The 24547-nt window shown below is 44.5% G+C and overlaps 1 protein-coding gene across 1 annotated transcript in view; it reads left to right on the plus strand.

Moving 5' to 3' along the window:
- EXOC2 (exocyst complex component 2) overlaps nt 1-24547 on the plus strand; it is a 308760-nt gene that overhangs the window by 184798 nt on the left and 99415 nt on the right. Inside the window, exons 13-16 of the mRNA XM_040353634.1 lie at nt 5808-5876; nt 6324-6481; nt 7523-7644; nt 10757-10818. Coding sequence (XP_040209568.1) covers nt 5808-5876; nt 6324-6481; nt 7523-7644; nt 10757-10818 — 411 coding nt within the window. The remainder of the gene's footprint in view (nt 1-5807; nt 5877-6323; nt 6482-7522; nt 7645-10756; nt 10819-24547) is intronic.

A 24547-nucleotide genomic window follows, 5' to 3' on the forward strand; every position in this document is an offset into this window, starting at 1 on the left:
CTAGTAGCGGCGCGCTGACGTCATCATCACCCGCCTGCTTGTGTCGTCTGTGGACGGGTCTGCCTGCTGTTGTTTCTATTCTGGTAAGAGCAGAAAATTCCTATATATACAGTGGGGCTATATACAGTGGAAGGGATGTGGATATTACAGTGGGGGTGATGTGGGGAGATGTGGACATTACAGTGGGGGGAGATGTGGATATTACAGTGGGGGTGATGTGGGGAGATGTGGACATTACAGTGGGGGGAGATGTGGACATTACAGTGGGGGAGATGTGGACATTACAGTTGGGGGAGATGTGGATATTACAGTGGGGGTGATGTGGATATTACAGTGGGGGTGATGTGGGGAGATGTGGATATTACATTGGGGGGAGATGTGGATATTACAGTGGGGGTGATGTGGGGAGATGTGGACATTACAGTGGGGGGAGATGTGGATATTACAGTGGGGGTGATGTGGGAAGATGTGGACATTACAGTGGGGGAGATGTAGATATTACAGTGTGGGTGATGTGGGGAGATGTGGATATTACAGTGGGGGGAGATGTGGATATTACAGTGGGGGGAGATGTGGATATTACAGTGGGGGAGATGTGGATATTACAGTGGGGGGGAGATGTGGATATTACAGTGGGGGTGATGTGGGGAGATGTGGATATTACAGTGGGGGGGAGATGTGGATATTACAGTGGGGGGGAGATGTAGATATTACAGTGGGGGGAGATGTGGATATTACAGTGGGGGTGATGTGGGGAGATGTGGATATTACAGTGGGGGGAGATGTGGATATTACAGTGGGGGGGAGATGTGGATATTACAGTGGGGGTGATGTGGGGAGATGTGTATATTACAGTGGGGGGGAGATGTGGATATTACAGTGGGGGTGATGTGGGGAGATGTGGATATTACAGTGGGGGGGAGATGTGGATATTACAGTGGGGGGGAGATGTGGATATTACAGTGGGGGTGATGTGGGGAGATGTGGATATTACAGTGGGGGGGAGATGTGGATATTACAGTGGGGGTGATGTGGGGAGATGTGGATATTACAGTGGGGGGAGATGTGGATATTACAGTGGGGGTGATGTGGGGAGATGTGGATATTACAGTGGGGGGGAGATGTGGATATTACAGTGGGGGGGAGATGTGGATATTACAGTGGGGGTGATGTGGGGAGATGTGTATATTACAGTGGGGGGGAGATGTAGATATTACAGTGGGGGTGATGTGGGGAGATGTGGATATTACAGTGGGGGGAGATGACGACATTACAGTTAATCAAAACTAGTCGATTGATCGATTTAAAAAAAAAAATCTATTAATCGAACACGAAAATTTTAATCAGTAACAGCCCTAAAAGAAAGCCTAAATAAAACAAACGTAGTCACACGATTAAAGCATTGGTATGATACAATATATATTACATTTTTGTGTTTGTGTTTAATATCACTCTAAGTTGCAAGCAAATATTGCTGCACATACAGTACCAGTAGATTTCAGCAGAACCACAGAAGATCTTGTGGTATAGGTGTTAAGCATCTGCAAACAATAAAAACCTAACATACAGCTTTTCTAGCATCTTCAAGCATCTGGGGTCTTGAGTCCAATGCACAAAGGGAGTAGAATAGCCTCTGTTCACCTTTACGCTCAATAAAATGAATACAAAAATAAATAAATAAACGCACACTAAAGACAGCACTGCAAATTAATGCATTGGACCTACTGCATCTACACAGATGCGGGTGCTCAAAATCTTTAACAAAGCTGAGCTACACTTTGTCAATGTAGGACAACACACACTTGGCGCAGGGTCTCAAAGAAAATTAAGAAAAAATACAGCTTTACAAAATACAGTTTTATACAGCGAACTAGAGTAGGAAATGTTGGAACACCTAGATGTGCTATCTTAGGCCTTATGAGATTTTCATTCGTTTTTTTGTTCTGTCTGATATCTGTCATCAGGAAATGAGGGAAAGTCCCCAGTGGGGACACAGACAGCAGTAAAAAGTTGACAAAGGTTTTTGCCCTTTACTCTGCTTTACAAAAAAAAAAAGATGTCTCTGTCCCCTCACTTTTTCTTCAAACCCCCATAAATAGACAGTAAAAATTCTCTCAAATGGTCCACAAACAGCAGGTAAAAATTGACAGAGGTACTGATGCTTTCTCTGCTATATCTAAAATCAGTAAAAAGTGTTTGCCAGGACTTGAGCCTAAAGCCATAATCAACCCAAAAACAAATGTGTATTACATTGCTGCTTACCAATTCTTAGATGTGGTAGTTGCATTAGTATAGGCTTTTTTCCTTTATTTTTAGCTGCTGATTCTGTTATTTTTCAACTTTCTTAAGGCCAAGCTCTCCAAAACATGGCAGATAGAGGGTTTACTACTGATAGAGGTGCTCATAATGATCAACTATTATTTATGTATGTAAAACAAAAAAAACTGCTTATTACGTGTTAGCTGGAGCTCAGCCTTCATTTTTTTTAGTCAAGCCCATCTAAATCTGTTCATCTTACCATACCTTCTCCCAAGATTGTCAATGCTGTTGCTCAAAGGTATCTCAGTCTCTCCTCCATCCAGAGTGGAAACACAATAAGTGTGTTACTGGCCAGAGCATCCCCCAAAAATAAAAAATGAAATCCTAGAAAAAGAAAATGAATTTAAGGATTGTTACACTGCAATACATTACATTTTTGTTTTTGGGGGAGTAATAACCACCTTTTGAGCAACGTGTCAAAGAGCTGTCCAAGAATGTCAGGGACAAGATTGTAGACCTACACAAGGCTGGGATGGGCTACAAGACCATCGCTAAGCAGCTTGGTGAGAGGGTGACAACAGCTGGTGCGATTATTCGCAAATGAAAGAAACTCAAAATAACTGTCAATCTTCCTTGGTCTGGGGCTCCATGCAAGATCTCACCTTGTGGCGTTTCAATACTGATGAGAACGGTGAGGAATCAGCCCAGAACTACACGGGAGAATCTTGTCAATGAGCTTAAGGCAGCTGGGACCATAGTCACCAAGAAAACATTTGGTAACACACTACGTCGTAAAGGACTGAAATCCTGCAGCGTCCGCAATCTGCCCCTGCTCAAGAAAGAACATATACAGGCCCGTCTTAAGTTTGCTAATGAACATCTAAATGATTTAGAGGAGAACTGATTTAAAGAGTTGTGGTCAGATGAGACCAAAATCGAGCTCTTTGGCATCAACTCAACTCGTCGTGCTTGGAGGGGGAGGAATGCTGCCTATGACCCCAAGAACACCATTCCCATCGTTCAAACATGAAGGTGGAAACATGCTTTGGGGGGTGTCTTTCTGCTAAGGGAACAGGACAACTTTACTGCATCAAAGGGATGATGGATGGGACATGAACTGTCAAATCTTCAGTGAGAACCTCCTTCCCTCAGCCAGGGCAAGGAAAGTGGGTCATGGATGGGGATTCCAGCATGACAAGGACCCAAAACACACAGCCAAGGCAACAAAGAAGTTGCTCGAGAAGAAGCACATTAGCCAGTCTCCAGACCTTAATCCTAGAGAAAATATGTGGAGGAAGCTGGAGGTTCGAATTGCCAAACGTCCCCCTCGAAACCTTAATGACTTGGAGAGGATCTGCAAAGAGATGTGTGCAAACCTGATGGCCAACTACAAGAAACGTCTGACCTCTGTGATTGCCAAGACGTGTTTTGCCACTAAGTCATGTTTTGTGAAGGGGTCAAATACTTATTTCACTCATTAAATGCAAATCAATATATAACTTTTTTTTAAATGCGTTTTTTCTGGATATTTTTGTTGTTATTTTGACTTTCACTGTTAAAATAAACCTACCATTAATATTATAGACTGATCATTTCTGTATCAGTGGGCAAACGTAGAAAACCCTTCTTCTAAATGATACCTTTTAACAATGAGATCCCTCTGATGCTTTGGAAGGTCTCTGCGGACCATGGCTTTTGCTGTAGGATGTGACTAAGGAAATGTCAGGAAAGACCTACGAGAACAGCTGAACTTTATTTGGGGTTAATCAGAGGCACTTTAAATTCTGTCGGGTGTGTACTGACTTCTATTTAACATGAGTTTGAATGTGATTGCTTAATTCTGAACACAGCTACATGCCCAGTTATAAGAGAGTGTGCACTCTTATGCAATCACATTATTTTATTTTTACTCTCCCCTCCTTAAAGATTTCAGTTTGTTTTTCTGTTCTACGTTTATAGCTCACATTAAAGGTTGAAAAAGTTCTGAAATTATTTATCTTTGTCTCATTTTTCTACATCACAGAAACCTGACATTTTAACAGGGGTGTGTAGACTTTTATATCCACTGTATACAGCAATGGTTTATTGAGCGCAACTACACTTCCAAAGTGCACAGTCTATTTGCCTTTAGTAAATGAACCCCAGTGATTCTACCAACTCACGATAAAGAATTGTTCTGTTTTGGTTAAAATGTTTTATCTTAAAGAAAATCCTTCCCGACACTAAAGTGGAAAACTGTCATTGCAGAGCTTCTTCTGAAAATGCTAGGCATTAGGATTTATTCTCCTACTCCACACATGTACCGTATTTGCCGGCGTTTAAGACGACCTTTTGTTCCAAAAAAATTAGCTCAAAAATCGGGGGTCGTCTTATACGCCAGATGCAGACTTCGGGCGTCCATTTTTTTTAAAGCCGCGCCACCTCCTCGTGCTGTTCCGTCTCATCCTCCGCCTCGGACGAAAGGACGTCTGTGATAGGCGGAACACTGAACACAGGCTCTGCTAGGAAACTGAGTGTTCCGACTATCACATAACAGCACAAGGAAGAGGCGTGGCTTTTAGCACACATTGTGTGTTTGGGACCTTTACATGGGCACCCAAATTATTATTTAATAATATATATATATAAAAAAAAAAAAATTGTCGTGAAATTGTTTTTTATATTTAAAAAATGGACGCCTGCAGTCTGACTCACGCCAGGCAAGTAATGAAGATCGGCGATGTGAGGTGACTCAGGTGAGGCAATGGCACGGTGAGGCAATGGCACGGTGAGGCAATGGCACGGTGAGGCAATGGCACAGTGAGGTAATGGCACAGTGAGGTAATGGCACAGTGAGGTGAGGCAATGGCACGGTGAGGCAATGGCACAGTGAGGTGAGGCAATGGCACAGTGAGGGGTCGTCTTATACGGTGAGTATATCCCAAAACCAACATTTTAGCTGGAAAATTAGGGCGTCGTCTTATACTCCCAGCCGCCTTATACGCCAGCAAATACGGTACTCTTAAGCTGGATACACACAGGGTGAAATTCACTAGTATTACAGGGGTGAGATTAGAATTTATTCCTCATCTTTCAGCTCATTATGTTATGTGCTTTGTATATGCAGTTAAATGGTTATTTGTCCCTATAGGAAAGGTATTACATGCTGAAATATAGGTCGACTTTTATGCCCATAGTATAATTGTTAAAAGCCGTGTCACATCATTTGTAAAGTATAGCATGCTCTATGGCTGGACTAATCAACATGCACTGTCTTTTTTTTTTTTGTCCATTTTTACTGAAACAGTGATATATAATTTCATAGAATATATGTTCTGAGATTACTGATGATGAACACATGACTATATAATGTACCAAGAACTTCTTTTCTATTTAAGCTTTGAGTGTGTGGGAAACTGCAAGCTAAATGGCTTTCATAGTTTGTTTTTAGTGTGAAACCTTGACTTTATGCATTTGGAGAGGATACTCTTAAAAAACGTTAGCCTTGATTTGATTTGCTTACTTGTACTTACAGCTTTCATTGTTTTGTTTTTGTTTTTTTGGTTTAGACTGCAGAGAAATCTGGACAAATGGAAAAACAGAGAAAAAATGTAAAACAGAGGCCAAATGATTTCAAGGTAAGATACCAGTACTGTAGTGTATTGGTGGTGCATGAACATGTGCTTTCCAAAAATATGTTAAAAATTAAGAAGTTTTTACTCTGGCCATGTCTTGGAATATACTAAAGCGTTATGTTGGTCAGCTAAGTCTTGCTACATGAAGTACAGAATGATTGCAGATATGTAAAATGTAACTAGAATGAGTTTTGGAATATAACTTAAGCCATGGTAATCTCTTTCCATTTTTCTGTTTTTGAAGGATAAAAGTGATGTAAAGTTACTTCTGTATTATATATTTTTTTCTCCAATTGTGTAGCACTGCACAAGCCATACTGTCATTAGAACCCTCCTTTTTCTCATTTTGGTGTCACCCTTCTATGCTCTTTTTTCCCAGATTTTTTCCCCTGCTAACTATGCATATGTTCCAGCTTTCCATTTGTCATTTATCCTCTTTTTGTGCTCTAGAAAATGATTCAGGAAGTGATGCAGTCCCTTGTGAAGCTCATCCGTGGAGCCTTGCTCCCATTTACTATTAGTGACGAGGACTTAAAGAAGTATGGTGGCTGGGACTTAAAGGCTGAATTGTCTGGGCCCTGGTTGGCTCATGTTGTCCAGACTGTCAGGTAAGGAAAAGCCAAAAGGCAAAACCAAGGCATATTTTCTCCTGTTGAGAATATGGCCTCCAAACCAGTGGTATATGTGCCCTTACTAATATTTATAAGAGTTTCTAGGGTACACCTAAATGTTCAATTACATTTAACAGTTTAAAAGTTTTGTAATTAACTAAAAGTAGACCCCATTAAAGAGTAGCTATCACTTTGCCCAATAATATTGTCCCAGCTCTGCACCCTTGCAGAAAAGAGGAAGTCAACTTTGCTCTCAACAACACCCACAAGACAGTACACTTACCTGCAAGACAGTGCCTGTAAACTGGCCACTTGACATGTACTTGTTTGTCCATAGCCTGAACTACTGAAATACTGTAGTTTTTTTGTTACCTAACTGGGACTTATTTTGGAGGGTGAGGGCTTTATAACCTTATTCTTTAAATCTCAACTCCAGGAATTCAGCCACTTTGTATTATATGCTGGCTTACTATGATTTCAGTCCAAAGAGGTGCATGTCACCTCTTGACTTCTCTCTTTTTTATCAAGCTCTGGGGAGTAAAGCTATCCCATACTTTCCGAGATCTGACACTGGACCATTTGGTCTCGGCTTTTGTAGCTGCCTAGTCGCTTGCAGCTGCCATGCTTCCTCGTGCCCAATGACAGAGTGCATTGTGTTGTGTGAATCTATTAACAGAATACACAGCTTCTGTGAATGGGCAGCACAGGGGAAGGGTGGGAAAAGCTGCCGTGTGGAAAAGACAGTGTGTACTCCCTGAGCTACCATAAAAATAGAAGTGCAGGAGGTGGCATGAACCTTATTGGACTTAACCCCTAGTATGCCTGTACATATTACAAAGTGGATGAATTCCTGGAGTTTAGCTTTAAGATGTTGGAAGATATAATTTTAGTATGTCACAGGAAAATGGTTGTTGTTTTGTGTCTCTATGGCTTCAGTAAATTATGTTTCCAATTTTACTAAAAATACACATCCAACACAAAGGTAAACTGTGGTGGAAAGTTCTTACATGAAAAAATGTAACTTTTTGTTTTTTTCAGACTTAGTTATGAATCTCTGACAGCACTTGAGATCCCCAATGACATGCTGCAATCCATACAAGACCTTATCCTTGATTTACGAGTTCGCTGTGTCCTTGTCACCTTACAGCATACAGCAGAAGGTAATTCTATGTCTGTCATGTTCCTACTATAAATTTTATAGTTGCCAACACTGCATCAAAAATTGCAAGTTGTAAATATCATGCTCAGAAGAGATCTATTTTAGATTTCTTTAGCAATCCTACATCCATATTTGATTGTGTTAATGCCTAGTTCCAGCTAAGTTTTGAAAAGACTGAGGCCTCGTACACACGACCAGTTTCCTCGGCAGAATTCAGCTACCGACCGAGTTTCTGGCTGAATTCTGCCGAGGAAACTGGTCGTGTGTACACTTTCGGCCGAGGAAGCCGACGAGGAGCTCGGCGAGGAAATAGAGAACATGTTCTCTATTTCCTCGTTGTTCAATGGGAGCTCTCGCCCCGCCGAGCTCCTCGGCGGCTTCAGGGCTGAACTGGCCGAGGAACTCGATGTGTTTGGCACGTCGAGTTCCTCGACCGTGTGTACGAGGCTTAAGGAAGAGTTAGAACCTCTGTCAAGTTTTCTCTGGTGATTGTGTCCACATTCAGGAAATTTCTGTGCACGTCTATGTAGATACTAGAACAGAATACGAGCAGGACCTTTCTTAAAGGGACGCATACAACAATTAAAACAACTTTTAAATAAAGTTTACAAAGAACCTCTGTTAATGTTGTGTGATTACATGAACAAGAACTAAAGGCAGTCTCTCCAACTAAAAACTAAAACGTATTTACTTGAATAAAATACATTCTGTGCTCAGAAGCCTTTAAAGTCAATAACAGCCAGTGAGGAGGGAGCAGGGTGCAAGTCAAAGCCGCACTCTGTGTGTTAAAAAACAAACAAAACGCGACTCGGGAACCAGCCTGCATGAGTGCCCCCATAGCAAGTGGCTTGCAATGGTGGACACACAACTGGTAGGAGGAACCAGGCGCACCAACGAGAAACCTAAGAAAAGTAGGATTGGGGCTGCTCTGTGCAAAACCATTGGACTGGAGCAGGTAAGCATGGCATGTTTGTTTAATAAAATAAATTTGTGTTTATGCCTAAAATATAGGCATATTATAATTTGAGAGCATAAGTTTAAAACAAAAAGATTTGTGAAAGGACAAAACCGTAGTTAGAAAGAAGTTTAAAACAAAGGGTCAAAGCCGTAGCAAGAAAGTCATATATTTGACATCAGAAGGCTTAACACTGATGTTCAGCTTCACTCCTTTTTTCATTTCCAGTTGGCCTAAACAAACTATTTCCTACCGTAACATGTGTGCCCTTTGGGAATTCTGTATAAACTATATGTAACCTCAGCTACATACAGTATAAAGCACTGTGTTGCGTGTGTAAGACAAGACCTTCCATTTTCACGCACGGATCAAAAGTGATGCAGGCTGAGCGGCGCTCAACCAATCATGGTCAACTTTGTATTCTATCAATGAATACAAAGCTTCCTCTAATTGGCAGGCTATTGACATCACAATCTAGAGTGGTCCAGACGTAGGAAGCTTTGCATTCAAGCTCAGCTCGACTCTTTTTTGATCCAAGTATCAGACGGGAAAGTCTCAACTCATACCCGCGACACAGTACTGTAAACTGTATCTAGTTGTTTGGCTCAAACAAACTCTTTAAAGTTAAAGTAAAACTGGATCTCAGAAGAAAATCGTCATTTATGTTACAGACTTTAAAACAGTGGTTTCCTATTGGGGGCACCAGCAAGAGACTTTAATGGGTTGCAGAAGTTTTTTAAACTGGCCTTTATGGAAGAGATTCTGTAAATATTTTATTTTATTTATTTATTTGTCACTCCAGAAGGTTATATTCATAAATTATTGCTCCACACAGGAATATTTGGAGAATATGACCAGTTGTCAGTAGGAAAAAAAATTTGAGCATGGGGGAGGATACTTAGGCCTTGTACACACGGTCGGTTAAAACCGATGTAAACGGACTTAAGTTCAGTTTCATCGGTCCAAACCGACCGTGTGTGGGCCCCATCGGTCAGTTATCCTTCGGTCCAAAAATGTAGAACTTGCTTTAAAATTCAACCGATGGACGCCTAACCGATAGGTCAAAACTGATGGTTAGTACGCAAAACAATCGGTTCAAAACCCGCGCTTACTCAGAATCAAGTCGACGCTTTCTTGGAAGCATTGAACTTCATTTTTCTCTGCACGTCGTTGTGTTTTACATCACCGCGTTGGACTCGATCGTTTTTTTAACTGATGGTGTGTAGGCACATCAGACCATTAGTCTGCTTCATCCTTCGGACCGTTCTCATCGGATGGACCGACCGTGTATACGCGGCCATAGAGGTCTCGAGTATGATTGCCCCAGGTAGTGAGGAGACATTGTTTTTGTACTCTACATAATCAGTTGCAGCTACTGATTAGTGTATTTTGACAGCAGTGAGAGCCACTCTCAGCAAGGGGGATTCTTCCAACCACCTTGGTTGTATGTGTGTGGAGTGTATCCCCAGCTTTGGTTCATTTGAGTGATAATTTGGAAATTAATACAGTTATTTTTAAAATGTGAGTGATGGTGAGTGGTAGTGCACAGTGCAGGTGACATTTTTAAATAAGCTGTGGTGGCTACTATAATAGGAAAGGAGTGGTACAAAATGTTGAGACTTGGTCCCCTTTTACACGGGACAGATTCCGTTCTGAACAGCTCACAAAGCTCTGGTATGGCACAGAGTGTTCTAGTCTCCTCCTTCTCTGTGTGCCCTCATAGGAAAGTTCTTCCTCTGGTGGTGTACCTGCTGGCATGCTCCCAAGCATGGTTCAGCCCTGCCCCCTGCTCCCTGAATTAACAGAAACAGGAGCCAATGGCTCCTGCTGCTACATCTGTGTCCTGTGAGGAGAGTGACAGAGGAGAGCACCGCTGCAGATGGGCACTCCACTGGATTGAAATAGAACTTGGGGAAAGTATAACAGGAGGTGAGGGAGGGTGATACAATTACAGGGAATGTAATAATGTAAAAAAAAAATGTCCTGCCTTTACAACCATTTTAAGATACATTTAGGGTTGATTTACTAAAACTGGAGAGTGCAAAATTGGACAAAAGAACTTGTCTGTTGTAATAATTTCTAAGAATGTGTATTAAAAGTATTATTAATACAAGTCTATTTGAGGTTAATACTATAAATACAGTACTGTTTTTTTCAGATGTAAAACGACTAGCTGACAAAGAAGATTGGGTTGTTGATAACGAAGGTTTAACGTCTTTAGTAAGTCAATTTTTATACGGTATACATGTTTATTCTATACAAACTTTATGAGTTTAAATACAGCAGTTAATGTGAAATTTAATGTGTAATGGCCTCCTATCAGTTTTACTATTTTGAGGACTACTTTAACAGCAGACATTTTAAAGAATTCCAATATATATCCAATCAATCCATTGTATTCATTCTATTTTCTAAAACTTTTACTTTGTGAGATATCCTTTTTCTTTATCGTTACATCACGGGACACAGAGCGGCATTCATTACTATATGGGTTATATGGAGTACCTTCAGGTGATGGACACTGGCAATCTCAAACAGGAAATGCCCCTCCCTATATAACCCCCTCCCATAGGAGGAGTACCTCAGTTTTTACGCCAGTGTCTTAGGTGTTGGTCATGGTTTAGCTTGCCTCCGCATCCTTGGGATTAGGTGAGCTAACCGGTTCTGTCCAAAGGCCTCAGCGCTAAAGTGGTCAGTAACCGGACCCCAAACCCTTGGGGTATAGCCCATAATGCTTTTCTTTTTAGAGAGCTGGACCCTGGGCCCAGAACTTAGAAACCTTTGGGTGCCTAATGTTTCTGTTGCCAGAGTGCTATATGGGCCCAGGACAGTGGATCCTTCATAGGAACCCAGGGCCTGAAGGTCTAGACATCCCCACGGAGATGGGGGAAGATTGGGCCTCTTGCTTGGCAAAGTCCTGCGGCATGGAGCAGGTAAGTGAGGGGAAAACTTGCGGAACTTGGTTCTTAGCAGGTTTTTTCTGGGGGGTCACAGGGGACATGCCTAAAGTTATGCGCTGCATCTGGCAAACTAGTCACATATCTTAATGATAGGATGGCTCTATGTGTATTATTCCCCATAAGAAGTGACCTCCCTTGTAGTGTTGGGAAAGCATTGAGTGGGGCCTGTGTGATATAAAGTGTATGTGTGTGTCAGAGAGCTGTGCTTACCTGCAAGCCTCCAGGCGATGCTCCATCAGTCTTCCTCCTCTGAGCCTGCAAGCAGGAAAAACGCTGACCTCCTCGTGGTTCCAGCTGGAGCAGAGAGGCTCCCTTCCCCCCAACCCCCCCCCCCCCTATCGGCGGGCGCGCGCGCGTTCACGTGTTATAGGCGCAATTCGCGCCGTTTAGCTGAGGGGGGAAGGGCGGGTCAGTGGTTTAAGGAAGGGGCGGCCCTTCCTTTTTCGTTCCAAACAGCTCATTCAATACATTGGAACTGGGGAGGAAAGACCAGAGCGGCAGCACGGGGCGCCGAGGACACACAGTGGCCAGAAAGGATATTGCAGTCTTCAGAAGACTGTTTTCAAGCCTAGAAATAGGCTGTTTCTTTTCCATCTCATAGTTTTTCTTTGCAATACTACTCAGGGGGACAGAATGCTTTTTCTTTCCTGGATTTGAAACAAAAACTAAAAAAAAAAAAAAAAAAGGTCATCTAGGGGAGAGGAAGCATTTTTGTCCCCCAAACAGGTGTTTGGGCAATTAACTATTTATAGTTCCAAGTACCAATAAGCTAGCAGGTGTACCTCGGTATTGTACCATGGCATCCGGGTCAGAGGGTACAAGAGGTGGGGATTCCCCCAGAGAGTCTGAGGTCTCGGACAAAGTTATGCCGCTGCTTTCCCCACAGGGAGCCTTGGGGCCATTGGGATCTGGGGCTGGAGCTGGCGCGGGTCAGTCCAACCCTAAGATAGTCACGGACGAGGTATTACTCACCTCTTTAAAGGAGATGGAGAAAAGAATGTGAAAAATGATAGCCACAGCTATGCGGGGCAGTAAACGGATTAGATCTCCGTCGCCCGAGCGCGGACCCTCAGAAGAGGAGGTCCTTTCCTCAGGGGAATTGGACGACCTCTTGGACAAGGACCAAGTAGGTTCAGGGATCGAAGATCCGGATACAGAGGAGTCTGGAGCAGTCTCCCAAGGGGAGAGCTGGTGGATTCAAGCCTTAACGGACTTGGTCCATAATGCATTCAACTTGCCAGTACCAGATCTCCAGGTATCGACGGTTTCAGCTTTGGGCTCACTGAGGGCGCCTCAAAGCAATGCAGTGTTTCCGATCCACCCTCTACTAGAGGGAGTTTTGTTCCAAGATTGGAACAAGCCAGATAAAATCTTCTTACCACCTAAAAGATTCTCTGCCCTATATCCTATGGAAGATAAATTTTCCAAGAAATGGGCTACTCCTGCAGTGGACGCAGCCATCTCATGTATTAACAAATCATTAACATGCCCTGTAGAAAACATACAGGTATTCAAGGATCCAGTTGATAAACGCTTGGAAGCACTACTTAAGAACTCCTTCACTACTGCAGGGGCAGTAGTACAGCCAGCTGTGGCTGCGATTGGGGTTGCTCAAGCATTATCGGATCAAGTTAAGCAGATGCTTAAACTTATTCCTGCCCAGCAGGCAGAAGAATTTTCGGATGTCCCTAAGGCCATATGTTTTACGGTAGACGCAATTAAGGATTCTATCCAGCAAGCGTCACGTTTATCGTTATCCCTTATCCATATGAGAAGACTCTTATGGTTAAAAAGCTGGGAGGCCGAGCCCCCATGCAAGAAGCTCCTGGTAGGGTTCCCCTTCCATGGAGGTCGACTCTTTGGAGAAGACCTAGATAAATACATTCAGACCATTTCAAACGGCAAAAGTACTCTCTTGCCAACTAAAAAGAAGTTTCAGGGGCCTGCGTTTAAACGACAGTACTCCCCTGGGCAGGGGCCCTCTAATGCCAAACAGTATCGACGGCCTCCTGCGAAAGCAAACTTCGGCTTCAACAGCAAGTCACAAGGACAGGCTGCTAGAGGCAGAAAGCAGTGGTTTCGCAAACCAGCAAAACCAGCCCCCAAGCCGACCTTATGAAGGGGCGCCCCCACCCACGAAGGTGGGGGGAAGGCTGCGACTCTTTTCAGAGGTCTGGGAAGCCAGCATTCCCGACGAGTGGGTACGGTCTTCCGTGGCCACGGGCTACAAATTAGATTTCCTAAAGTTTCCTCCTCCTCATTTCCAGGCGTCGAGGATTCCAAACGATCCGGAGAAGGGAGCCGCATTAATGTCGGCATTAAATCATCTACTTTCCCAGGAAGTAATAGTAGAGGTACCAGTCCTGGAACAGGGGCTGGGTTTCTACTCCAACCTATTCATCATCCCAAAGTCCAATGGAGAGGTCAGGCCAATTTTGGACCTAAAGATGGTAAACGCATACCTAAAAGTCCGCTCATTTCGGATGGAATCCGTGCGGTCAGCAGCTGCCACACTCCAAAAGGACGACTTCATGGCGTCCATAGACATAAAGGATGCCTACCTTCATGTTCCAATTTATCAGCCACATCAAAGATATCTACGCTTCATGGTGGCTTCGCGTCATTTCCAATTCGTGGCGCTTCCCTTCGGGTTGGCTACGGCCCCCCGGGTGTTCACGAAGGTCCTAGCTCCAATCCTAGCCAAGCTAAGGATCCAAGGGGTCACGATCCTAGCATACCTGGACGACCTCCTAGTCATAGATCACTCGTCTCCCGGCTTGGAGCGAGCAGTGGCCCTCACGGTCCAATACCTCGAGAAGTTCGGCTGGGTCCTAAATCGAGAAAAGTCAGCTTTCCTGCCCACAAGGCAGTTGGAATATCTCGGCATGAGATTAGACACAGAACAACAAAGAGTGTTTCTACCTCTGAGGAAGGTCAAAGCCATCAAGGAATTAATCCTACTGGTTCTAAGCAAGAAGGAACCGACTATTCGCCTATGTATGAGGTTACTAGGCAAGATGGTGGCCACATTCGAGGCGGTACCATACGCCCAGAGCCACACTCGCATCCTGCAGGCAGCCATCCTGTCAGCATGGAGCAGAAGGCCACAGGCCTTGGATATCCCGTTGCCGCTCTCATCAAGAGTCCGACAAAGTCTGTGTTGGTGGTTAGACCCTCAGAATCTACTGAAGGGGAAGTCTTTCAGCCCAGTGGCTTGGAAGATAGTGACCACAGACGCCAGCCTGACGGGCTGGGGAGCAATTTTGGATGGTTGCACTCGCCAAGGTACTTGGGCAAAGCCAGAGAAGCAGTTGCCCATCAACATCTTGGAGCTCAGAGCTGCTCGACTAGCCCTCAGGGCTTGGACGTCAAAATTGCAGGGGTTCCCGGTGAGAATTCAATCAGACAATGCCACGGCCGTGGCATACATAAATCACCAAGGGGGGAACCAGGAGTCAAGCCGCTCAGAAAGAGGTGAGCTTGATTCTCCTATGGGCAGAGGCTCATGTGCCCTGCATATCGGCAATATTCATTCCAGGAGTGGACAACTTTTAGGCGGACTTCTTAAGCCGCCAGACTCTATTGCCGGGGGAATGGTCTCTGCATCCACAAATCTTTCAAGCACTCTGCCAAAGATGGGGAGTGCCGGACGTGGATATCATGGCATCGAGACTCAACAAGAAGCTAGACAGGTTCATGTCCCGCTCAAGGGATCCGATGGCCTGCGGAACCGATGCGTTGGTTTGCCCTTGGCATCAGTTCAAACTTCTTTATGCGTTTCCCCCGCTCCAGTTACTACCCCGCCTGCTGCGCAGGATCAGGGTGGAGCACATACCAGTCATCCTGGTAGCTCCAGCATGGCCCAGAAGGGCATGGTACTCACTAATCTTAAGGATGGTAGTGGGAGACCCTTGGACTCTTCCTCTACGGCCAGACCTGCTATCGCAAGGTCCGATCCTCCACCCTGCCTTACGGCATCTAAATTTGACGGCCTGGAAGCTGAATCCCTGATTCTCAGGGGTAGAGGTCTGTCTCAGAGAGTAATCTCTACCCTAATCAGAGCCAGGAAACCGGTCTCTAGGGTGATTTATCACAGGGTCTGGAAGGCCTATGTAGGCTGGTGTGAGTCCAAGCTATGGCTTCCTCGCAAGTTCACCATCGATAGAGTTTTAAGTTTTCTCCAGCTAGGAGTGGATAAAGGATTGGCATTAAGCACAATCAAAGGACAGATTTCTGCTCTGTCAGTGTGGTTTCAGCGGCCGCTGGCCACCCACTCGCTGGTTAAGACCTTCCTTCAAGGGGTCTTACGTATTAAACCTCCAGTTAAATCCCCGCTTTGTCCGTGGGATTTAAATCTTGTTCTGTCAAGTTTACAGAAACAACCGTTTGAGCCGTTGGCTGAAATTCCTTTGGTTTTACTGACAAGGAAGTTAGTATTTTTGGTCGCCATAGTTTCCGCAAGAAGAGTACAAAACTGAGGTACTCCTCCTATGGGAGGGGGTTATATAGGGAGGGGCATTTCCTGTTTGAGATTGCCAGTGTCCATCACCTGAAGGTACTCCATATAACCCATATAGTAATGAATGCCGCTCTGTGTCCCGTGATGTACTCCAAGAAAAAGATTTTACAGGTAAGCTGTATTAAAAATCTCTTTATTCCTTAGCTGTGATGTTAGCATTCTGCTCAGATTAAATTTCGTATCCTCCGGCACTGGTGGGAGGATTCGGTGCAGGAGCGACATCACTTGATAAGTCTGCTTCCTTCATAGAGTAGACTACATTTCCCAGTAGCCCATGCGATAACACTGCCAGCTCTGTACACTCACCATGTACTCTACTCTGTCGCTTTATCAGATTTATGTTTTCTGCTTGGGACATTTTGATAACGGCTAGCTAATCTAGAAAGTCATTACCTGGAACCTAAAGAATTAAACTTTTTGCTTGTTATTGATAAGGGGAAGTTTTCTGATACACATTTGACCTTGTGAAATGTGTCACCAGTCTGAAATGATATCTACATTGAGATATGTTTATATAGATTTCTGCAAAAAAAAGAACTCGTTATAAAATCAGCATAGAAGCACATACCACATTATTTCCCTGATATTGTCTATTACTTTAGTATATGTACATCAGGACCTAGCATTAAATAGCATATTCTTTAAAGACAATTTATAGTGTTTATATGATTCTGTTAGGTGTCTGTGAAGGTTTTCATTAAGTCAGGTCATGTTATACAGTAGTTGTAGTAATTAGTCACATTTAGTTGGACTTCTTTAGTATTAACCTCCCTGGCGGTATGATTCTTTCAGAAAAAACATGCTGAAAGCGGTACCATTATTTGCAAGGAAATTTGGCGTTTTATATTGTAGGTCTGTAATTTTTAGGAATAACTCACTTAAATCTGACCAAACAAGATTCTAATAGGCATCCCGGGTATGACATTTTTTTAAAAACAAAATTATAAATTATAATATAATAAATAATTATAAATAATTATAACAAATAATATAATTATAATAAAAATTATTCAATAATGTAATCAAATCAAAATCACTGAAATTTGCTCAGTTGCAGAATTGCTGCTGTCATTATTTTTTTTTTTTTATGACGAATTTCCCCACAAATCGCTATCGCACAATTCTGCAAGTGATTATAATTTATTATCGCTGTTTTTTAGCTGATCTAAAACTATTTTTGACATAAAGGGACACTTTTGGTTGCTATGGACAATCTACAGTTTGCAGGGAGAAAGAAACGTTTTTATTATATAAAATGACATGCATGACACAGGACAGACCACTAGGGACAAGGGGTGTGTGTTTTTTTTACATACAGTACTGTAATCTATAAGATTACAGTATACTGTATGTAAAGTGTTTGTTTCCTTTTTTGAATTTGGCGCCGTTCTCCGTCCCCGTGCGTCGTAACGTCGCAGGGAACGGAGATCAGCGGCACACAGAGGCACTGTGTGAATCGAGCGAGGTCCCGCTCGCTCACACAGCGCGGCGGCATCGCTGGATCCAGGGACAAGGTAAGTAAACCATGCCTGTGGATCTAGCGAGGCAAGCCCGAGTCTGACTCGGGGTTACTGCTCGCAGCAGGAAAATCTAACCCCGAGTCAGACTCGGGAATACCGCCAGGCAGGTTAAATAAAGTATTTTTACCATTCATATGATTGACTTCCTCGGTAATATTGTAAACATAATTCATGGATTGGGAACATGAATTGAGGTGACTTGGTTACCCTTGTGGGCATAAATGCTGAGGGATGATCACAACTCTAATTTGAATTGAGGAAGTCACTCTGATGAGTGGTGAAAGGTCTGCAACGTTGCAAAAAGAAAAAAAACATGTCCAGTAGAGTGTAAATAAGCCTGATTTACATAACCTGGACTAAGCTTAAAGCAGAGGTCTGCCCACCGCCTTAAACATTTAAAAGCCAGCAGCTACACATACTGCAGCTGCTGAATTTTAATAATAGGACACTTACCTGTCCTGGAGTCCAGCGATGTCGGGAAACCACAGCTGTCGGGTGTATGCCGCCTTCATTGCGAGTAAGGGAACTTGGCAGTGAAGCCTTACGGCATATTGCATATGCATGTTCTGCTTTCTGCTTGATAGTGCTGACAATGGTTGTGGCTTGCTTTCCTCAGTTTTACTAAAGCCTACCAGATAGATCTTATAGACAAAATATATTCTCTCTTTGTAACTGACGTTTTTTTTTTCACCAGTCATTAATCAACAATAATAGATCAAAATACAATATTGATTTTCTTTAACCCCTTCCCACCTGCGCTATAGCCAAAAGACGGCTACAGTGTGGGCCTAAATTGCCAGGAGGATGTCCATGTACATCCTCCCAAGCTAGAGCAGCCTGTGGCGCTCTCTGTGATCAGCATATCATGGAGACTCGACTGATCTCAGATCGGAGTAAGGGGCCGATCTCAACCCCTTACCACGTGATCAGCTGTCAGTCAATGACAGCTGATCAAGTAATGTAAACCGGTAATCGTCTATTTCTTTATCGTACACTGCGGGATACAGAGACTAAGTCTTTACATAATGGGTTATATGCTCACCAGAGGTGATTGGACACTGGCACAACCAATCAGAATCAGTCCCCCCCCCCATATAGCCCCTCCCATCCGGGAAGTACCTCAGTTTCTAAGGTGTAGGACGCGTCTAAGGTGTCTAAGGACGCGTCTAAGGTGTCTAAGGTGTAGGACGCGTGGAGAAGTGCTAAGGAAAGCTCTGCTGCCTTTTTTTTGGATCCATCCAAGAGGCTATGAAGCTATGCCAAAAGTGGAATGGATCCGGGCCACCTGCAAAGAGGCGTCGTCTGTAATGTCTCTCTTCGGAGGACTGGGCTCTGAGCTCCAGCACTTTTTGTATTAAGACTTAAAGTCCTGGTCAGAGTCTTTTACAAGGCCCAGGGGGAAGTCTCCTTTAAATAGGAAACTTGTATCCCTGAAGGTTTGGCACACAAAGCCCGCGAAGAGGGGTGAAGATTGGTACTGTCTGAAAAATATTTCAGCAGAAAAACCTGCAGCGGGGATTAAGGTAAGAGAAAAAGGAGCCTAAGGATTTTCTGAAGGACCTTTTTCAAAATTTTGAGGGGTGTCTTCTCAAAATGGGCCACTAGAGGAGTAAAGAGCTGAGTTTTGTCTCACCTCATTCAGACAGTGTCAGATCCTTTGGACAAGCACACTTCCTCCGCTGCAGAGCTCTGCTGAAGACATGGCACCGCTGCTCTCCTCAGATGCCTGATAAGAAGCCCCCAGGAGGGGAGGGGAGCAGGAAGAGGCGTGCACGCCGTTTTTTAAGGCAGTGGAACTTTTGTTAAGGCAAAAGATCCATCCTGGAGGCCAGCAGCAGCAGAGATCCCTCGGGACACAGCAGCTTTGGGGGCAAGCTAACTCTAGGTGGCTGGTAGGGCACTACCATGTGAAAGACACCCACTCTATGCATTAGTCTGTGTGTTTGAAGTTGCATACCTAATTTTTTAAACTCGGCACAGCAGTAGATGCATTTTGGTACCTCGGCGTCTTGCTCATTAATATGTCTTCCACTAAAAAGGGATCAGGGTCTAGGAGCAAGGAAACAGCGCCGCCTGAGACAGGAGGCTCTGGCCGCACCTGCTCGGTACCTTCGTCCCCTGTAACCATTGATTTACCAGTTCAGGTGGAGCCGTCGCCACGTTCAGGAGTTTCTCCAGTGGCACCTGGGCCTGCATATGTCACTGAAGACACTTTTTTTGCAGCCATGGGAAAACTAGAAGGTCAGATCGCTAAGTTAATCACTCAGTCCTCCAAGACGGACAGAAAGCGAAGCAGATCGCCTTTAGTGATTATTGATCCTCTTTCAGACAGATCTGAAGAGGACAAGGATGAGGATGAGATTTCACCTGCAGAGGAGTCGGATGGATCAGGCTTTTCAGAGGAACCTTTCTCTGCATCTCAGATGCTAAAGTCGCATGTACAATATTACGCTGAAGTCGTACGTACTACATTCAGTTTACCTCCTTCGAAGTTAACTGAATCACCTGTCTCCTCCCTGGGCTTGTTAAAAACCCTGCAGAGTACAAACTCTTTTCCTATTCATCCATTGCTAAAAAAGCTAATGGGGTAGATTCAGAGAGCAATTACGCCTGCGTATCCATAGATACACAGCGTAATTGCTAAGTAGCGCCGGCGTATCTACTTTCTGTATTCAGAAAGCTAGATACGCCGACTGTAGCCTAAGATACGACTGGCATAAGTCTCTTATGCCGTCGTATCTTAGGATGCATTCTGACGCTGGCCGCTAAGTGGCGCACCCGTAGTTGTCAGCGTAGAGTATGCAAATTGCATACTTACGCCGATTCACAAACGTACGTGCGGCCGGCGCTCGTTTTTTACGTTGTTTGCGTACGTCGTTTGCGCCGTAAGGCTGCTCCTGCTATTAGGAGGCGCAGCCAATGTGAAGTATGGACGTCGTTCCCGCGTCGCGATTTAAAAATTTGACGTCGTTTGCGTAAGTCGTCCGTTAATGGCGCTGGGCGCCATTTACGTTCACGTCGAAACCAATCGCGTCATTTACCGCAATGCACGTCGGGAAATTTTAGGGATGGCACATGCGCAGTAAGTTCGGCGCTGGAACGCGCCTAATTTAAATGATCCACGCCCCCTACGGGATCATTTGAATTACGTGCGCTTACGCCGGCCCTTTTTACGCTACGTCGCCGCAACTTTACAGGCAAGTGCTTTGTGAATCAAGCACTTGCCCGTTAAACTTGCGGCCGCGTAACGTAAATGTCATACGTTACGCCGCCGCAGTTTTGCGCGCCCCTACCTGAATCTGGCCCAATGTTTGCAGACTGGTTACACCCAGACAAACATTTCTCTCCTCCTAAGAAGTTTAATATTCTTTATCCCATGGAGGCAGAGTTTACAAAGAAATTTAGTCTGCCTGCTGTAGATGCGGGACTGAAGGAATTGACTCCAGAGCAGTCCAAGGCTTGGGAAGATTTGCCTAAAGTTTTATGCTTTACAATAGATGCTATGAGAGATTCTATCCTGCAAGCATCTCGTCTTACACTCCAGCTGGTGCATATGCGCAGAATCCTTTGGCTAATGCATTGGTCTGCAGAGGCACCCTGTAAAAGCTTCTGGCGGGTTTCCCGATTCACGCAGAATGCCTTTGTGGGGAGGATTTGGAAAAGTATATCCAAAAGATATCTAGCGGAAAAACTACGCTATTACCAGAGAAGAAGAAAAACAAGCGTCCTTGTTTTAAACGTTCTCTCTCCCCGGCTCCTGGTAGATCTACTTCCAGCCAGTGGCGACAGCATTTTCAGCCAGCCACAAAGACCAAGGAAGACCAGGCCCAAAGAAACAAGAAGCAGCGGGGTTCAAAAGCTAATAAGCAGAACCCCGAAGCCTCTGCATGAAGAGGCGCCCCCGCTCGGCCGAGTGGGGGGGGCGGCTTTGTCAGTTTTCAGCAGCATGGCAGACGGAAATTCAGGACAGATGGGTAGTATCCACAGTATCCCTGGGGTACAAGTTGGAATTTCAGGAAATCCCATCTTCCCAGTTCCGAAGCTCAAGACTCTCCAAGGATCCTCTAAAAAGAGCATTGGATCATCTACTATCCCAAGGGGTGATCACAGAGGTACCCCTAAAGGAGCGAAGTTCAGGTTTTTACTCAAACCTCTTTGTGATCCCAAAACCGAATGGAGACGTCAGACCCATTTTGGATCTAAGAGCGTTAAATCAGTTTCTGAACATTCGCCATTTCCGAATGGAAACTATTCGATCAGTAGCCACCTCCCTACAAGGTGGGGAATTCATGGCGTCCATAGATATCAAGGACGCATATCTTCATGTACCTATCCATCCCGCTCACCAAAAGTTTTTGCGGTGGAAGATCGCCACTTTCAATTTGTGGCCCTACCCTTTGGGGTGGCCACAGCACCCAGGGTATTCACAAAGGTACTTGCTCCTTTATTGGGAAATCTAAGAGCACAAGGCATACAGATAACAGCCTATCTAGATGATCTGCTTGTAATAGATCAGTCCGTGGCAGGATTGGACCACGCAGTGCTCACCACTATAAGATACCTGGAGCACTTCGGATGGATTGTAAACTTACAAAAATCCACTCTACAAGCCTAAAGAATGGTAGAGTATCTGGGCATGATCATAGACACAGCCCAAAGTCGGGTATTCTTACCAGAATCAAAGATCAAGTCGCTAAAGGACTTGAGCCACAAGGTCAAGGCAAAGAAGAGACCTTCAATCCGCCTTTGCATGAGGCTTTTAGGCAAGATGGTAGCCTCTTTCGAGGCCGTCCCTTATGCACAGTTTCATTCTAGACTACTTCAAGGCAGCACCTTATCCGTCTGGAACAGAAATATCCAGGCTCTGGATTTACCCATGCGCCTGGCCTCACAGGTACACCAAAGCTTCAATTGGTGGTTACAAACCAAGAACTTACGGAAAGGAAGATCCTTTTTTCCAGTCACCTGGAAGGGGATATCTACAGATGCCATAAGGGGCTGGGGAGCTGTGTTGGAAGAGGCTTCAGCCCAGGGCACCTGGCCCAAAACCGAGAAGAGTCTACCCATCAACATACTAGAATTACGGGCAGTATATTTGGTCCTCAAAACCTGGACAAGCAGGTTAGACGGTCACCCAGTTCAAATTCAATTCGACAATGCTACAGCAGTAGCTTATATCAATCACCAAGGAGGCACCCGAAGTCAAGGCGCCCAGAAGGAGGTGAATCGCATATTAAGATGGGCAGAAGAACATGTTCCTTGTCTTTCTGCAGTCTTCGTTCCAGGGGTAGAAAACTGGCAAGCGGACTATCTGAGTCGCCAGCAACTTTGTCCAGGAGAGTGGTCTCTTCACCCCGAGATCTTTCAGGCCATATGCCAGAGATGGGGGACCCCAGATGTAGACCTGTTGGCCTCCAGGTTCAACAGGAAATTGGACAACTTTGTGTCCATGACAAGAGATCTTCTGGCCTACGGATTGGATGCGATAGTGGTTCCATGGAATCAGTTCTCACTGATCTATGCTTTCCCTCTGATCGCCCTGCTACAGAGGCTACTCTGCAGGATCAAGAAGGAAAAGATTCCGGTAATCTTAGTGGTCCCAGATTGGCCCAGAAGACCTTGGTACGCCGAGATCATAAAGATGGCGATAGGAACACCTTGGAAGCTTCCGCTCCGCCATGACCTGCTGTCGCAAGGACCAGTGTTCCATCCTTCCTTACAAACGCTAAGTTTGACGGTGTGGCTGTTGAGACCCACATTCTGAAGAAGAGAGGTATCTCAGGTCCAGTTCTTTCTGCACTTATTAATGCCAGAAAGCCAGCCTCCAGACTTATTTACTATAGAGTCTGGAACGCATATGTTTCATGGTGTGAAACCAACAAATGGAATCCTCAAAGATATGACATTAGTAGGATTCTTGCCTTTTTACAGCTAGGAGTGAATATGAATTTAGCCCTTAGTACCATTAAGGGTCAAATATCGGCTCTATCAGTCTTTTTTCAAAGGCATCGCATTCCCTAGTGCTGGCTTTCATTCACAGGGGTACTGCGGATCAATCCGCCAGTTAAATCCCCCTTATGCCCGTGGGATTTAAATCTAGTATTGTCAGTGTTGCAGAAGCAACCTTTTGAACCTATTCGCCAGATTCCGCTTAAGCAGGAAGTTGGCGTTTCTGATTGCTATCTCTTCAGCTAGAAGAGTATCTGAATTAGCAGCTCTTTCTTGCAAAGAGCCTTATTTAGTTTGTCATAAAGACAAAATTGTACTATGACCCCATCCTGCTTTTTTACCTAAGGTGGTGTCGTCCTTTCATTTAAATCAGGACATTGTTCTGCATTCCTTTTTTCAGGATCCGCAGACAGTGGAGGAGAAGTTATTACACTCTCTAGATCTCGTGAGAGCAGTAAAGGAGTATCTGCAGGCAACCGCTCAGATATGCGAAACAGATGTTTTGTTTATTTTGCCGGATGGTCCCAAGAAGGGACAAGCGGCGTCTAGATCCATTATCTCCAGGTGGATTCGCCCACACAATCTTTCAAGCCTATGGTTTAAAGAATCGGATTCCTCCCTTTTCTGTTAGGGTGCACTCAACCAGGGCGATAAGTGCTTCATGGGCAGTGCACCACCAGGCTTCGGTGATGTAGATCTGTAAAGCTGCAACTTGGTCCTCAGTCCACACATTTTCCAGATTCTATCAAGTGAACATGAGAGGACAGGAGGATGCCGCCATCGGGCGAAGTATACTGCAGGCAGCGGTATAGAGCTTCTGGTCCCGGGCAGCCTGCTTGATCTGTGTCTCCCCCCTTCATATGGGAGCATTGCTCTGGGACGTCCCATTATGTAAAGACTTATGCCGCGTACGCACCATCACTTTATGTGATGAAAAAAAACGTCATTTTTAAAAACGTCAATTTAAATGACCGTGTGTGGGGGGAAACGTTGTTTTATGT

This window comes from Rana temporaria, chromosome 5 (assembly GCF_905171775.1).
Source record: "Rana temporaria chromosome 5, aRanTem1.1, whole genome shotgun sequence".
Taxonomy (NCBI): domain Eukaryota; kingdom Metazoa; phylum Chordata; class Amphibia; order Anura; family Ranidae; genus Rana; species Rana temporaria.